General features: G+C 35.0%; 1 protein-coding gene across 4 annotated transcripts in view; it reads right to left on the reverse strand.

The window, feature by feature from the left end:
* Smap1 (small ArfGAP 1) overlaps positions 1-16,675 on the reverse strand; it is a 184,160-nt gene that overhangs the window by 4,761 nt on the left and 162,724 nt on the right. For all 4 annotated transcript variants that reach the window (XM_047557844.1, XM_047557843.1, XM_047557845.1 and 1 more), the window contains one exon: positions 3,678-3,805. In XM_047557844.1, coding sequence (XP_047413800.1) covers positions 3,678-3,805 — 128 coding nt within the window. The remainder of the gene's footprint in view (positions 1-3,677; positions 3,806-16,675) is intronic.

The raw sequence follows: 16,675 nt of genomic DNA on the forward strand, positions 1-16,675 counted from the left end.
TTGACTAAAAGGTTTTACATTTTCAAAAGCTAAATAAGAATTTTACATACTCAATTTATACCTAATTATGAGTTTTAAGTTACAGCAAAACTTTGACCTTCTATGTACTTGCCTATATCCTGTACTCCATTTGGAGGCAAATGAACATTCATGAACATATTGATATTTAATGTAAAATAAAAATCTTCAATAATCTATCCTGAACACACAGTGTTATACAATTGTGATCAATAATCTTGTCTATCATCTCTGTAATTACATTGACATTTGTTTATCTGGACTTACTTTAAATATGAAGAGTTTCAAAGAATTTTCTGAAGACTTGTAAAAGCTAATTAATATTTTTCTCAAACTGTGAGGTGAACAGCAAAGAGAGGTTAATAAAATTCAAACATTTAATGTCCTGGCTAAAGCACCATGTAATAAATTACCAAGCATTCTATTCACAAACTAGGCAGAACAATATTTTAAATCTATCACCACAAGTGAAGCAGAAATTATGAGATAAAAGAAAAAGCCACCTTATTTTGCAAAAACTCTAATAAGAAATCAGACCTAACAGAATGCCAAATATAACAATACCCTTGAATAGAATGTATCTCAGCTACCAATGAAAAAGCAAAAGATCACATGGGTTAACAGCATGGGTAGATCCAGCTTGGCAGTGCTAGAACCCTAGCCCCATGAATTAGGACAGTTTGCCCTTGGACATGTCACTTTGCTTCTTTCCTGATAAGCCTGAGACCACAAGAGTGTGTGGCACAATGGCAGGGTTAAATACTCAGTATTTATTGTTAATATTGTTAGATAACAAAGCACATCACTAAGTGATCTTCCATCACATTTACTTTCTGTTCATTCTAAGAATCTGTTCAACATGCTGGGGTCTATTCCCTGTTAATGAAATGTCATTATATGAAAACCCAAAATGGTCGGGTATGCTGATTCAGTCTTATACAGAGCAACCTTACTAATATTTACCTGATTGAAACATGTTAAGTTTCTTCTGAAGATAAGTAATATGGAACATCTACCTCAAAGTGTACAGTCTAAAACTGGTCAATATAAACAGTATAGCTAATAACCACTCAAATGTCCTTTTTTTTTTTGGCATTTCATTTGCCAGCACTACACCCCCAGCATAAAAGGAGAACAAGGGGCTGGGGCGGTAGCTCAGTGGCAGAGTGCTTGCCTAGCATGTGCAAGGCTCTGGGTTCGATCCTCAGCACAGCTGAGGATATATATTGTGATATATAATATATTATTATAATATATATTATAAAATAAATAAAGGCATTTTGTCCATACACAACTACAGGAAAAATAATTTAAAAAAAAGAACAAGGTCTGCTTGTCATTTTCATTTCAGTAAGTTGCGGAGGTCCCTAACCAAAGGTTCTTTAGATGTCTGGGATCCCAGGGCTGAGCCCTTGTATAGGTCTGGATACTACTGGTATGTGTATGTTTGTGATAGATAGGAAAAGGGCTTCTGTGTGTCTAGGGCTTGAACTGTTCTCTCAACTCCTAACATATGTGTATCAGTTGAGTAGTTCTAGGCCCCAGACAGGTAAAGCAGATGGTAAAAATCAATCTATTTCATATTCATGAATGGAAAAATCTTTTGCTAGAATTTACAAATGCTTAGAAAATAATACGAAGAGTGAAAGAGTAGGATTCAGAATAATTCATAATCTTGGCATTCAAAGTAGTTTAAGCTCAATTTCATACAATGAAAACCCCATCAAAATTAATAAATTACACAGTATCAGTATATATGTAAAATCATACTTGATTTTCAAAGGCATTATTTTGAAAATGTGCCTAGGTTTTAATTTTTACATGTAGTTTAGGTGAAAGGCAATTCTGCTCATCAAATATTCCCATTTATAAAAAGGATCAGATGTGATTAAAAATTAACACTGTCATCCTATCAGGTAAGAATGCATGGAACCAGTCCTGCCTCTCCTACAGCTAGCAGCTACTCCCCACACTCCTTTCTCATGCTGCTACTTGTAATTAAGATTTAAATGAGGGCTGGGGATATAGCTCAGTTGGTAGAGTGCTTGCCTTGCAAGCACAAGGTCCGGGGTTCAAATCCCCAGCACTGCAAAAAAAAAAAAAGATTTAAATGGTGCCAGCACTCTTCTACTTGCCACTACGATACTCAATAGAACATGTGAAGTAGACTGAAGCAAAGCAACTTGTACCTCAGTGGAATCTGAAGAAGTCTAGTAGACATAACTGCTTCACCACAGAAAATCGACCAAAATAAATCACTGTTCATGTACAGATTGTCGAATATTCTAAATACTTCTTTGGAAAGAATGCCTTCACAAATTCAAAAAGTAGTTAATATTAATTAACTGAACAAAAAATACTTTGTCCCTCTTTTATGTGTGTTGCAGTAGTGTGAGAAAGGACAAAACCATAAAATAAGTTATCTTTGCTGAAAATGAGCATCACTGTAGGCAATTTTGATATAAATTATTGCCTAAGAAATTAACTTATTCAATTGTAGTGGTAAGTACATAAGTGGTAAGTATCATAAAAATGTGCAGTAAAAATGTCATTAGTTTTCTTAAAGATAGACTATTGTACTAAAACTTTCCATCCATACAATTCAGATTTGGCTGAGGTTTTTTTATTTTTTATTTATTTATTTTTTCTTTTTGGTACTGGGAATCTAACCCAGAGGTGCTTGCTGTAAGGCTAAGCTACATCCCCAGCCCTTTTTAAAATTTTTAAAATTTTGAGACAAAGTCTCACCAAGTTGCTAAGGCTGACCTTGAACGCACGATCCTCTTGCCTCAGTCTCCTGAGTCACTGGGATTACAGGCATGCACCACCATGCCTGACATGGCTCAGTTTTTATAAAGAAAGGAAGCATTTTGTCTAAAAAATTATGCTGTACTGAAACAAAATAGAACCTTAAAGTTTAAGAGTAACTTGTATCTTGAAAGTTCATGTATTTTGCCAACAGAAATTCCATGTAATTTTAAGAAGGCAAATCAACATTTTTTCACCATTAATACTTTTAAAATATTGATCATTAATATTACTACTGTATGTTAATATTTGTTTTAATCATGAAAAAAATAAGGTAGGTTTTAAGTCATAATTTATCTTTAGAAAAAAAGAATATGGGGCTGGGGTAGTGGGTTCATTTGTAGAGCCTGGCACATGTTAGGCACTGGATTCAATCTTCAGTACCACATAGAAATAAATAAATGGGGGGTGGATAATTTATTTGCTGAATTTATTTATAAACACCCACAGAAGTACGTGATCTTGTTGATCTCAGGTCAGGATGAGATACTTTGAGTTTTCCCAACTATTCATTCTAAAGGCTGTTGATTCCCTACAGCAAGGGTTAGAACTTTAAAGACAGTAAATATTTTACGCTTTATGGGTCATACAGTCTCTACTGTAACTATTCCAACTCTGCTTTTGTAGTAACAGAGCAACCAAAGACAATACATAGACCAGTGGGAATTACTGTGTTACAATAAGACTTTATCTGTAAAAACAAGCTGCAGGGTTAGTTTGCTAAGCCCAGGCCTAAAGAACAGAAGGCTTTCAAATCAGTGACTGCTAAGAAACAATTATTTCAAAATTCCTAAAACAGTTCAGAAAGGAAGTAAGCAGTAACCACACAAAACCACATGTTTATCATGTACCTGAGCAGGGGGCATGACAGTTGCAGGTAAAGGATTGGAAATCATCGGTCCAAAGATGTCCAAGTCATCATTCAGGGCTGGCACTGTGGTTGTGTTCCCATTGGTCACTGGTGCCTCAGCAGGGCCATCTGGAAAAAATAAAGATTTCTGTCTTAATGTAAACTCTCTTAAATTACTTGAAACATGGCATTATTTTAGAAATATATGGTTTAAGAAAAGAATTCAAAATTGATAAAATATATGTTCCCCTTCTACTGCACGATTTATCCCAAGAAGTCATTTTCAGTTTTCTTTATTCTCCCAGAAATATTCTTTATTTACTGGGTTGTTGGAATAGATCCAAAAAAATGGTATATTATTTACAATGTTCTGTGTACTGATTTTCTGGTGATTGCATCTTACCATTTTTATCAACATTCAAAAGAAATTCTGATGATATAAAAAGGTTGAAATGTTGCATTTTAAAGTCACAATAAGGAAAAAACTGGATAGAAAAGCCAAAACATACACTTTAAATTGATGCTACAGAAAGCATTTATAAAACTTTGAAATAAATCCTTTATTTAAGCACAGCCATCATTAGTGATGGCAGCACCAAGACACAGTGAAAGAGATTCCAACAGATCTTCCTACTGAAAAATTCAAATTAAAAAAATTTTAAATGGCAACAATTTATATAATTTACATAAATTTTATAATTTTATATCTCCTTTTCATGTGAGGTATAAGGAGAGGGAGTTGGAATGAAGTGCAGTAGATAGAGTTTGTCAGCACAGCATTCTAGGAAATGGAACATCCCACAGTTCGGTTTTCTTTGGCTATAACCAATTAACAGTTCAGAAATTATAACTCCAATCTCTTGGGACTTATATCTTAATCAATATTCTATTTTAAGCATTTATGATCTAATTTGATCTTTGATTGACCATACCCTCCCTCAAAGGTAAATCACACATCATTAGATGTCTTGTGCAAAGCAGATACTCAAAAGATTTGACAAATATAATGGAAGGTCTTCCACTTGCTGCATAGTTCCTCTACACAAGTATAGAAACTCACATTTATTTCCCTGTTTCACCTTCAGTAAATTACAAATAATCATTAATCTCAATGAACAGACACTATCAAATATTTTTAATTTATATAAAAGTGAAATATAAATTATTAATTTGGAAAATAATAACTGCATGTATTTCTCAAGGCATCATCAGTTATATCACATGATCAGAACCATAAAAAGAAAAATATTTACAACATACATTACACATGTAATGTCTATATGAAACACTATAGACAATTGAAAGATGAAGCAATAAAGTAATGCACAGATAACCTTAAAAATACAGAATTTTAAACTATCAAAGAAAATTAAAATACGAATCTTATATAAAAGTTATTTTTTCCATTTGTCTCTTCCAAATGGCAGCATTTTGAAGTTAGACCTCCTTAAAGAGCTGTCTTATGTTTTCCAGTTCATTCTAAATATTAACTAGAAATAAACTGATATTTTTAAAAGGACAAAAACAGCTAAAGGAACACATTCTTTGTAATTTCTACAACATTTCAGAGAAGAAACCTCATATAATAATGATATATAAGTCTGCTGTGCTCTTAACCTGGAAGCAAAGTTGGGGATGGGGAAACAAGCTCATCAACTAAAAATGCTAACTTCTATCATATGCACAAGGAAGCACTTCATTAGAAAATGTATAAAACTATAACTGTGTATACATTAAGAACTATATATAAAAATTACACAAGCATATGTTCTCTACAACAAAAAGTACAAAAAGAAAAAGCTGACAAGTTGAATATAAGCAATTATTTCCAGTTTTCAGTTAATTTACTTTTTTTGCCTTTTTAAGTAATTAAGATGAATTTACAAAAAAAAAGACTTCAACATAAGAAAACAGTAAAGACATTTTTTTTTGCCAGTGAATTAAAAAAAGTTATCAATTGATTTTTACTATAGAACATAAGTCTATAAGTCAGAATGTTCTACTTATGTCTACAGAATGACCACTGTGCCCAGGATGAAGAGTGAGAGAACCAGGAGGTTCATCCACTATAAGCAAATGACATTTTCTTTACATTTATAAAATTGTACATCTTTTAGGAATTTTAAGTCTGTCCTAAATAGCATGTGATACTCCACTCACAGTATTTACTTTCAAATCTAAACCCCAATTGGTATATAGTAGTGCATTAATTTATCAAAGAGCAAACAGGACATTACTTGGTTTTTGAAGTTTCATTTTACTCTTCATATCCCTCAGGACTAAATATGTGACTAATAACTTCTTCAGTGTCAGAGAGCTAAAGCAAAGACCTGGATTGTAATCTTATTAATTTTTATTATAATGGCAACACATTCTTGTAAGATTCAAGCCATGAAACAAAGAAACCAAAAGGCCCCACCATGGACAGTGATGATGGTTGCACAACAATGTGAATGTACTTAATACCACTGACTGTACACTTAACATGATTAAAATGGTAAATTTTATGTCTGATTTACCACAATTTAAAAAATGTATATAGGAACATACAAAAACTATCTTCTTTACATAAAATTATGTATGTGTAGGTGGGAAGTTTGCATTCTTTAATATTGCAATCATATAGTAATTAATGATTAACTTACTCAATTAGTGTGATTCATGGGCATTCATGTACTTTCCAGATTTTCATCAAAACAAAAACAGAACATGACATTCCTTAATATGAATTATACAGTTCATTTCTCTTAACTGTAAGGTAAGGTAACTCAGTTTTTTACCACCATATTGAAAACAGGTTCATTTCCTCAATCTATGTTTTTATGTTTGTTAATATTTTTAAATTGGCCTCTTGAAATCTCAGGTATTGCACACAACACTGGACTTTTTTTTTTTTTGGTAATCCTACCATTGATTAATGAAGTTGTCATGAATGTCAACTCAGTAAGTCTGAGAGGTTTTGAAATACTTTGGAATGAAACAAAGGAAGCGACTGCTTAGGGACAGCTATCTTTGTGGGAAGGCTGACATGACTTTCAATTAACTAGGAAGGATTTTCTCATGCCTCTGAAAACCTGAGGTAAGAAACCTGCTCCCAAGCCCAACCAAGGTTTTCTTCTATCCAGATACCTTGTAATGGGAACAGGTGACTCCTTTCTGTTCTCATACTTACAACATACCTGCCCCTCTTTTCTTTTTATTCCAGTCTTCTTCCTATATGATCCCTTCTGGAATTCATTCCTAATGATCTTCCTTGTTACTACAAAAGCTACACATTCATAGAATTGTTGAAAAACAAATTCTTAACCTAAATGAAAACTTCTCAGCCTTGCAAAATCAGTAAATAAAAGTTCCCAATGGGTTTCAGTGTTTGCTAATTTTATGAACTGTATTTGGCTTGCTAAACACATTTCTTAAAAAGGACTTTTGATTTATTTTGAAGGCCATTGTGTTTTTAATTTTCATTATTAAAAAAGAGCAGATAAAGACTCATTTTCATTACCATGATTATAAACATCACATTTATACTGATGTTTTAAAACAATGTTTTTCCCATGTTACCACTTTTGTCTCCATGAAAGATGAGAAGTGCATCTCCCTCCACTATCTCCAGTTACAGAAACTAGGGCACAGAGAGATTAAAAGACTTCCTCAAAGTCACCTCGTTAAGCAGCAACAGTTTGCACTTGTGTGTACCCCTAGACTAGTGCGCTTTCCTTTACATTGCATCAAAAGTCATGTAATTACAAGTATACCTAGTTACAAAGAAATCACTTAAAATTCTGAAAATTAAAAACCAATTTTTAAATAATTTATATTTGTATTAAGTCTGAGAATACGGGATATAGTTAAAAAAGAGTTATTTTAGGCTGCACTTAAATACTTCATCTCCCCACTCCACTACCTTTGTATCCAGGCATATCTTCTAAATTTATAAAGGGGGAATCCAGGAGGGTATGATCAACAAACAAACTAGGCCAAGGGAAGAAATTCAGATATAAACAGCACTCAATGAATGAAGAGTATTCCAAATCACTGGGTGTTAAATAAGTTCTTCTGTTCAAGGGAAGACTAATAGCACAGTTCTTGTTGACTAAATAAAAGCTGAGATCTCAAAAGTGACAAAATACCACACACACCCCCCACACACAAAAGAAATTGCTTTAAAAAGTCACTGTATTTTCAACACCTAACAAAAACCATGAAATCGGAACGTGGAAGTAAAAGTCGAAGACCGAAATAAAATTAAATGAAGCAAGTCATATGTTTTTGGCCAACACTGTCTCCAAGTACACTCTTTGTAAAGACTCAAAGTTCTTTTGGGTCTCTCTTATATTCCTCCTTGTCAATTATAATGGAATAAAATCCCTGTGCTAAGAAACTGAAAAAAAAAATTTAGGAAGAATAAGCCTTATTTATGTATGATTTATATTGATATGCACAAATGCATTCTATTGTCATGTATAACTAACTAGAACAAGTAAAATTTCTTTTTAAAAAAAGAGTAAGCCTTATTCAAATTAAATGGCTTACACAGGCTAAATTACCATATTTTTAAAATATTTAAATCAATATGGGCTTTATTTTGTTTGTACATGTGAATGTATGCATGTGTACACAAATACACATATATACACAGGCAAATGGAAACCAACCACATCGTGCCTTCTTTGAGATAAAGGGTTGTCTGTACAACAGGCAATCAGGATTCACCACAAACACACACCTCACTGTGTTTGTTCTTTGCTCAGTCACAAAATGGTGGTGGGAGCAGCCAGCAGCAGCAGGAGGCAGCAGCCCCCATTAATCAGTATGCAGAAACAGAAGTTGGTGGACAACAAAAATAATGGGAGATCCAGAGTACAAAAAAAGCCTCAGGCAAATATAAGAAATTTAGCTAGGGACAACAACATAAAGAACAATAATGAAGCACAAAGGATCCCTTGAAAAGGCAATGCAGTAAAATGAAAGGAAGAAATTAGGACAATGCAGAAGAAGAAATTAGGACAATGCAGTAAAATGAAGGGATTTCAAACATAGAGGCAAGGCATCAAACCTACAGTTAGTAGTTTGTGGGTAACTATTTTCTTTCTACATTACCTTAAGATTTCAGACTACCATTTTATTTGTGAACTGAGTTGGTGGATGAATGCTTTAAACTGCACACATATACCAGAAATTGACAAGAAAGGTTAAAATGTTTTAAGCTACGGAAAAAAAATTGTTAAACCAGTGCTACATCTTACATGAACGTAAGGCATGCCCGGCATGCATTTACTGACCTACTTCACATCTTGATGCTTAGAAAGAAGGTTAACTTTTCAAATCTGACAAAGTCTTGAAAGCCAATCTCGATCTAGGAATCGTTAATATGATGAGTGAGTCTGTTGATTCTATTAACCTTGACTATAACAGAACTAACAGTAATAATCCAAATGAGAATCAGGTTTTTTAAAAAAAAGTATTTTATTGGGTATTTGGCCTGTTCCAAGTACCTTTAAGAATTTATAAACTAAAAGGAAATAAAACACACTTCACAGTTTAATAACACATGCTTGAACACTAATACTTAAATTCTATGGTTAAAGAAAGTTATTTAAAGGTCAATGGTTATATAAAGATCAATGCTTTATATAAAGTATCTCAATTTTATCCTCGTATTACCTCAAAAGAATTTTCACAACGAGCTGTGGATTTTAACAGAGGTTACATGCCACTGCACCTTGAAAAAAACCTGCATTATGTAACCAGTTTGAAAAAACTTTTCCTGGGGGCCCCCAGGCAGAAACAGGTGCTTCATTCCAGGATTAAAGAGTTTATTTACATGGCCATCAACTCATCTCCCTAAAAAACCCATCTTGAGAGCAGGTGCTGACTTCACCACCCCACCCAGGCACAGTTCTTGGCACAGGTTCCATTCTGAGGCAATGACCCCCTGAGTTCACAGTGCCCAGCACCACCTTCTCTTCAGGTCAGATCACCTGTACGTGTGGTCTACAGTTTAGCTTCTGAGTAACTATTTTCTTTCTGTGTCATTTTAAGATTCTAGGCTAGTACTTTATTTGCAAACTGAATTGGTATGAAGGAATGGTAGGTAGCCAACTGACTTTTGTCTCCCAAAGGCACTGAAAAATGGCAGCCTTCCTAAATGCCTATCCTTTCATTTTCAGTTTTTAATGGCAACACACTGGACATACCTCAGCATACTACAGGCCTCTTAACTCCCCAGGCATCATTTTTATAGCCCAGAGTCCTTGTTCAGTCCCTCCTGCCCTGTCACCAGAAAAAGTACAGCTGCCTCCTTAATTCAATGCACGACAAAAAGCAAATGCTCAATAATGGCAAGTAAATTGAATGTTTTCCAGGGATGGATTACTGAAGGATATCTTGGTTACAGGTAGAGCCATAGATAAAACAATTAATAATTGATCCACTTTTGTTAGGAGAAAAACTGAAATAATGACACTATTTTTGAAAAGTACCAGAGATCTCCTGGTTACAAATCCCTTTTCAGTCTTTGTCCTATTTCACTACCAGCTCATTTAGCCTGAGCTGATCCTTCTTCCTTGAAGATCTCCTCCTTGGCATCTAAGGTTACATTCTCCTGAAAGACCAGGAAGTCAACGTTCTCAGTATCCCTGGATAGCTCTTCCCCTCTGTGTTCACAGTCATAGTTTATAAACCATGACCTGTCTGTGATAGTACAACTGCTTCCTAACTGGAATCCTCCTACCAAGGCTTCCTCTTTCTAGTTCACTGATTAGAGAGAGGCTAGAATTCTTTTTCTAAATCAGAAATGTGTCTCTAAGTCACTGCCCACAGTTTGGCACATCACAGCTCCTTAGTACCACACATGATTACCCACATACAGGTCAGTCTCCTTCACTAGCCTCCTGCTGACTAGAGCATCACTTATTCTCCTCCAGGCCTGTTCTACCTGTCCTACCACAGTACCTGACAGGTACTGCAAGGCTGCCTGTTCAATAATGAGATACAGATGGATAATAAATCATACTATTCTACAACGTTAAGACATTAACTGAGTCTATCTGGGTAGCTGCTTATCTTTTCCAACTGTTATCCATTGTACAGGTGACCTCCACAGACCATTAGCTTTCATTTGAAATAGGTAAGCATAGTATAAAACAAATGTATTTGTTCCTCCTATAACTAACAGTAGCAATGTTAAATTCATAATTCTACGAATTATAAATTCTATGAATTAAAGAAAGTAAAATTTAAATTAGGAATTTTAGCATTAATCCAAATTTCAAACTGAGTTCTCTCGTAGTTCTTACATAATCATCTCTTCCCTCAGAAACAATTCTCTTATCTTCCGTTTTCCAACTAAACTACATTTACTACTATAAACACACAGAGCTGATTTTCTGGTATTTACCAGAGTTCCATGAACTCTGCTGGTGCTCAAGAAATATTAATTGAATTCACCTTTTACTTGAATGTCAAAGGTATTAGCTGGTCATAATCTACTTGCACAAATAATAAAAAAAATGTCAAAGAGCAACATGAGATTTTATGTATTACTAATCTAAGGTAGATAAGAATGTGATAAGTGGATGTTATGTTTTTCATTACCATTTTTGACTGAGTATGAACACTCAGCCTTGAGTATACCTTGCTACAATGAAAACCGTCAAGGCTAATTCTTCATAGGTAACTACTGAGGCATCATGGTAAGCAGCAATGAATTTTAAGTGAAAATAGTATTGATTTTAAAAAGGTTGCTTCCATGAGATATAGTGCTGCTCTCCTTAATGGCAAAACCCCTTAAAGCTTTCTAAATTTTTGTGTTGTTCATAGAATTCTTTATTTTCTACTCAAGAAAACATTTAAAGCTTTTCCTTAATAAAAAATGCTACTTGGAACTCAGTTGTGTTAAAAATATGACTTGCTTCATGAAATGAAATTAGCTCCTACATACCTTACTTTGTAAATTCAAGTCATAAATGTCCACTTGAAACACATTAAAAATTTAAGTATTAAATTGTTTTCAAATGTTTTCTTTAAAAAACTGTCTGGAGTTAAGTGGAGCTATATATTTATTTTAAAATCTTTTTACTACTGAACAGATGTTATTTGCCAAAATGACTGACATGGCCTTAAAAGATAATCCTAAACCTTATGTTCTCTCTCTTTTTATGCCTTATCAAGTTGCCAGTTACTAGAAGAAGCAGGTAAATCTACTTTTGCACATTCCTATAATCTAGTCAACTTGTGAGCAGGGGATGCTCTTATAAACAGGCACCACAATGCTGTGTAGAGGGAAGTCCTGCAGTGCTACGCATCTTTCAGGAGGCACACACACTGATTTAGAGCTCTTGTCTGAGGCTGCTGAGAGGTGGTTTAGGAGTAAACACTATACACACACACACACACACACACACACACACACAATCTCTACCATTTTATAGCCTCAAAAGACAAGATATATGTAAGTATGAAACCAAATTAGATAAAACAAATGTTGACAAAATGTGTCAAACTAAATTTCTTTGACATCACCCAATTTCTTCAGTTCTTTTGTGCAGCTACAGATCCTCATAGGCCAAAGACCATGCTTTGCAATCATTGTTTCCAACTATCTCCCTCTTTCTCTCCAATGGCAGCGATATTCATGTTATAACCTAGTAGGAATCCTATTCTCTGTTCCTCAGCATAATTCAAGTCCCTCTTCTACATGTCCTTACTCATCTCCTCTGAACTGATGTTCAGATTACAATCTCAGCACAGGACTGAATGAAACTACTGTGCTACGTGTTTCACAAAAAGCACACCATTTAGTCTAGCCACCAAATACAGAAGGGCTCTTATTTCCATAAGCCAGATGAAGATGTAAGAGCTCAGAAAAAACACAAGTACTGCCTCTAAATTCAGTGTTCCCCTCATGCCATCTATTTGACAAATGGTTCCCATTCAACAAACAGGTTTATTTGTATGACACTGTCTCACCTGGTAGTGTTAGAGTTCAATATAGTGTTAAGAATATGAACCCTGGAACCAGAAAACCCAGTTTAAATCCTTGTTCTATGACTGGACTATACAATGATAGCTCCATTTTACTAGTATCGTGGCTATATTGTATTGTTTAAAGAATAATGACGGGGAAAAAAAACTCTATATTTGTTCAGTACAGATGCAATATTTTCCCCCAAATATTTTAAACCCAAGGTTGGCTGAATCCACAGACATGAATCCACACAGATGGAGGATCAACTGTATTACCTTGGTGGAACTATCTTAATCAACTGCTAACCAGTCTACCAGCTTTTAATTATTACAAAAACAAATAATCAACAAAGACACTAGCATAACTAGCATTTAGAGTCCTAAAGGAATTAGACTGGTAAGGGGAAATGAAAAGCACCACCCCCACATGCCCTAGAAACTGATTTCAATTTTCTTTTACTGAAGGAGATATGTATTCAAGTCAAGATGTTTCTGTGTTTGATTCAAGTGTGGTGTATTTAGGACTTATTCAGCACAGCACTTAGTCAAGAGGGGCCCCAAGACTCAAGATACTTTCCAAGACTGGAAGGCAGAAGCTAACCAAGTATCTCCCACTTCTGGTATTGGAGGATAACATACTAAAGTAATTAGTATTTCTAAGGCTTTAAACATGAATTAACATCTATGAAGCAGTCCTTTCAGGTATAATCAGAAACATAAGGCAAAGATCAGTAAACCTATTTTTAAAGCTTGTTGGATCACAGTTATGTTCATTGGTTTACTTGTTTTGGATGCTTGCATACTACAATGGGAGTTGAAAGGCTGCAAGAGGTCTGCAAAGGTGAAAACATTTTCTTTTGCTCTTTTCAGAAAAAAATTGCTGATTCTACTAAAAGTTTATATAAAACATTTTATGTTTAACTTTTGGAATGGGAACTACATCAGGAAAAGAGAGCTAAATGAAGTAGGTTTAGCTTTAGTTACCAGGTTGAAAACAAGAGCATGGGCTCATCAATGTCCCATTTAAAGAGAATATAGAACTTCTAAAAATTGTTATTAACTATTACCTGTTATGAGAATATTAAGAGTGATCCAGGCAGCCATGGCCCTTGGAATACATGGCCTCCTATAGCTATGTGAATGAATTATCACTGTCTAAATATGTTTTAAGTTAATGTCTGTTCTGGTTTCACTCATGCAGATATGCTGTTCTTTTTTGCATGACCATAAGTCATATTTCAAGACATCTGCTCTCAAATACCCACTGTGTTTCAATTTACAGGAGAAAACCAGAGTTCCATTAGGGGAAAGTGGTGCTCCTGAGCAGAAAATTGTTTACTGACAGAGGTTAACATCTATAATCAATCCAGATTTAGGACCATTGTTTGTTTTGAGCTAAAAGGGATTGTTGATTCTCTGTAGTCTCATGGGTTTTCATGAACACAGCTTTAGAAACTGTGTTTAGAAACATCTTGACTTGAATACACCTCCTACAGTAAAAAGTCTGAAGCTGGGCATAGTGGCCGACACCTGTAGTCTCAGCTACTTGGGAGGCTGAGGCAGAAGGATCTCAAGTCTGAGGACAGCCTGGGCAACTTAACAAGACCTTGACTCAAAATAAAAAATAAAAAGAGCAGGGGATGTAACTCAGTGGTATAGTACCCCTCAGTTTAACCCCCAGTACTGGGGTTAAAAATGTCTGAAAATATTTTTCCAAATTATTTAGGATACTGATAACCAGCAGGTATGAAGAGTTGTTATGTTCTCTGGATAAAATACCTCCCATTTTGTCCTGCTGCTAAAACTCTAGCATAAGCAGCTCTCTTCCTGACCACATCTTTCACCTCTTCCACCTTTGCAGCTCTTCCATTGTATAATCTAAAACTTGCTGTCCAGCATCAGCAAAATCTCCTGTGTATCCTTAGCCTCTTCTCCAACTCTGCCTTCACCGAATTGCTTTAAATAAACCTTGATTCTCCCCTAGAGACACGGCTTTCTGAAGCTCTCCAACTGCCTAAAAAAAGAGTTGGTCTAGCAGATTCAGACCCATGGGTGAAAGAAGGAAATGTAAGTTGATAGAAGTCACATACTTTGGAATTGTTTGCTATCCAGCATGAATAGTAATAGTTGACTATTCTAGCAATGATACCAGAAGAGGGGTGCTGCCATAATTAAATTCTGAAATCAATGCTGACTTTGACACAGGGTGATTGGAGACAAGGAAATCCTTATAGGAACTTGAAAAATAGAGACACAATGTACAATGGTAAAACAGTTGGTAAATAATGCCTTGTAAAAATGAAAGGCAGAAAACATTAAAGTTGTAGCAGAGCTGCCCTAGTTGACCTACAAACCTGAGAATAAAAGATATAGATATTTATTGTTTTAAGCTGTTGCCATATGGGGGTTATTTACTATGCAGCATTATTGCAGCAACAGTTGAGTGTCTCAAAGGCTAAGTAATTCTGACAGATTTTATGTCTCACAAAGCCTAAAATATTTACTTCAACTCTTAATAGAAAAAGTTTATCAACCCTTGCATTAGACAGAGGCTGCTCTGTCAACCTGGTACCAAAGTGAAGATGATGTGAAGCAGAGCATTAGCTGATTTCAGATGGACATAGCATGAGTGACAAATAAACTTTCTTTACAGTGAGTCACCAATGTTTTGAGGAAGTTTGTTACCAAAGTATAATCTAACATATTCTGACTGATATAGAAATTTACACTTACTTTGTTTTCAAGGGAAATATAATAAATTACTGGTACTTTTCTTCACTATTCACTCCTTTCTGGTTACTGTCCCAGGTCCCTTGTTTTATTTTCCTGGCCTCTAAACATCTGAGTGCCACGGGACACAACAGGTCTTCTCTCAATCTATGTCCACTCCCTTAGTGAAGGCATCCAGTTTCTTAACTTTAAAACAACATGTAAAAAATAACAGAATGAATCAAAAACTATTACCCTAGGTAAATGTATGATTACACAAATGGTATGCCTCTACTTCAAGTACAAACAGAGAAACAAGATGTATCCCATTTGTTTACAATAAAAATAAATTTAAAAAAAAACAACATATACCTGCTGACTTCCAATTTTATATTCCTCACTCAAATCTCTCCCTAAAATCATAATTCTGAAAACTGCCTGATTAAGACCTCCTTTTGATAAAATTAGCTTTTTTAGTCTAGTAAGAATTTCAAATTTATTATGACCCAAGCAAAACTCCTAATCTTCCATCCAGACTTCCCTATCAAAGTAAATGACAACTCGATTCTTCTGGCTGCTCAAACCGAAAACATTTAGTACCTTCCCGAGCTCTCCTTTCCTCTCATTTTCCACATTCAATTGGTCAGTAAATCCTAGTGAATCTATCTTCAGTATACATCCCAAAACTGATTGGTACATCAGATTTATCACCGCAAATATCACCATCTAGTGTAAGCCATCATCTCTTTCACTTGTAATATTGCAACAGTTCTTCCTGCTTATGGCCTTGTTCTCCTACAGAAATTTTGAGGACTAGGGCAGTAATTCTTTAAATACTAAAATCAGCTTATAACATCTTTGTAATCCTCTCCAATGTGTTTTCAGGTTACTTAAAGTAAAAGCCAAAGTCTTGCCACAATCTGCCCCTTTCCTTACTGCCTACTTCCATATCTCTTGTGTCATTAATCTCCCCCAGATCATTTCATTCTAGTTATACTGTTGTCCTTGCTGGTCTTTGAACACTTCAAGTAAGCTATTCTCCCTATCTGGAATGCTCTTACCCACAAAACCATCCATACCTTCTTCAAAGCTTTGCTCTAAAAATATCTTAGGGAGCTTCTCCCTGTCCACCCTATTTAAAAATCACAACTATCCATTTTTATTTTATCTATAACACTTGCCATATAAGACCTAAAACATATGTTACTTACTCATTTATTCACTGTCTCTCCAGACAGAAGGAAAGCTCCCAGAAGGTAGGGGTTATTCTGTCTTCTTTCAGAATATCTCCCTGTGTCTACAGGGAGCCTGGACACATGGGAG

Source organism: Sciurus carolinensis, chromosome 7 (genome assembly GCF_902686445.1).
Source record: "Sciurus carolinensis chromosome 7, mSciCar1.2, whole genome shotgun sequence".
Classification (NCBI taxonomy): domain Eukaryota; kingdom Metazoa; phylum Chordata; class Mammalia; order Rodentia; family Sciuridae; genus Sciurus; species Sciurus carolinensis.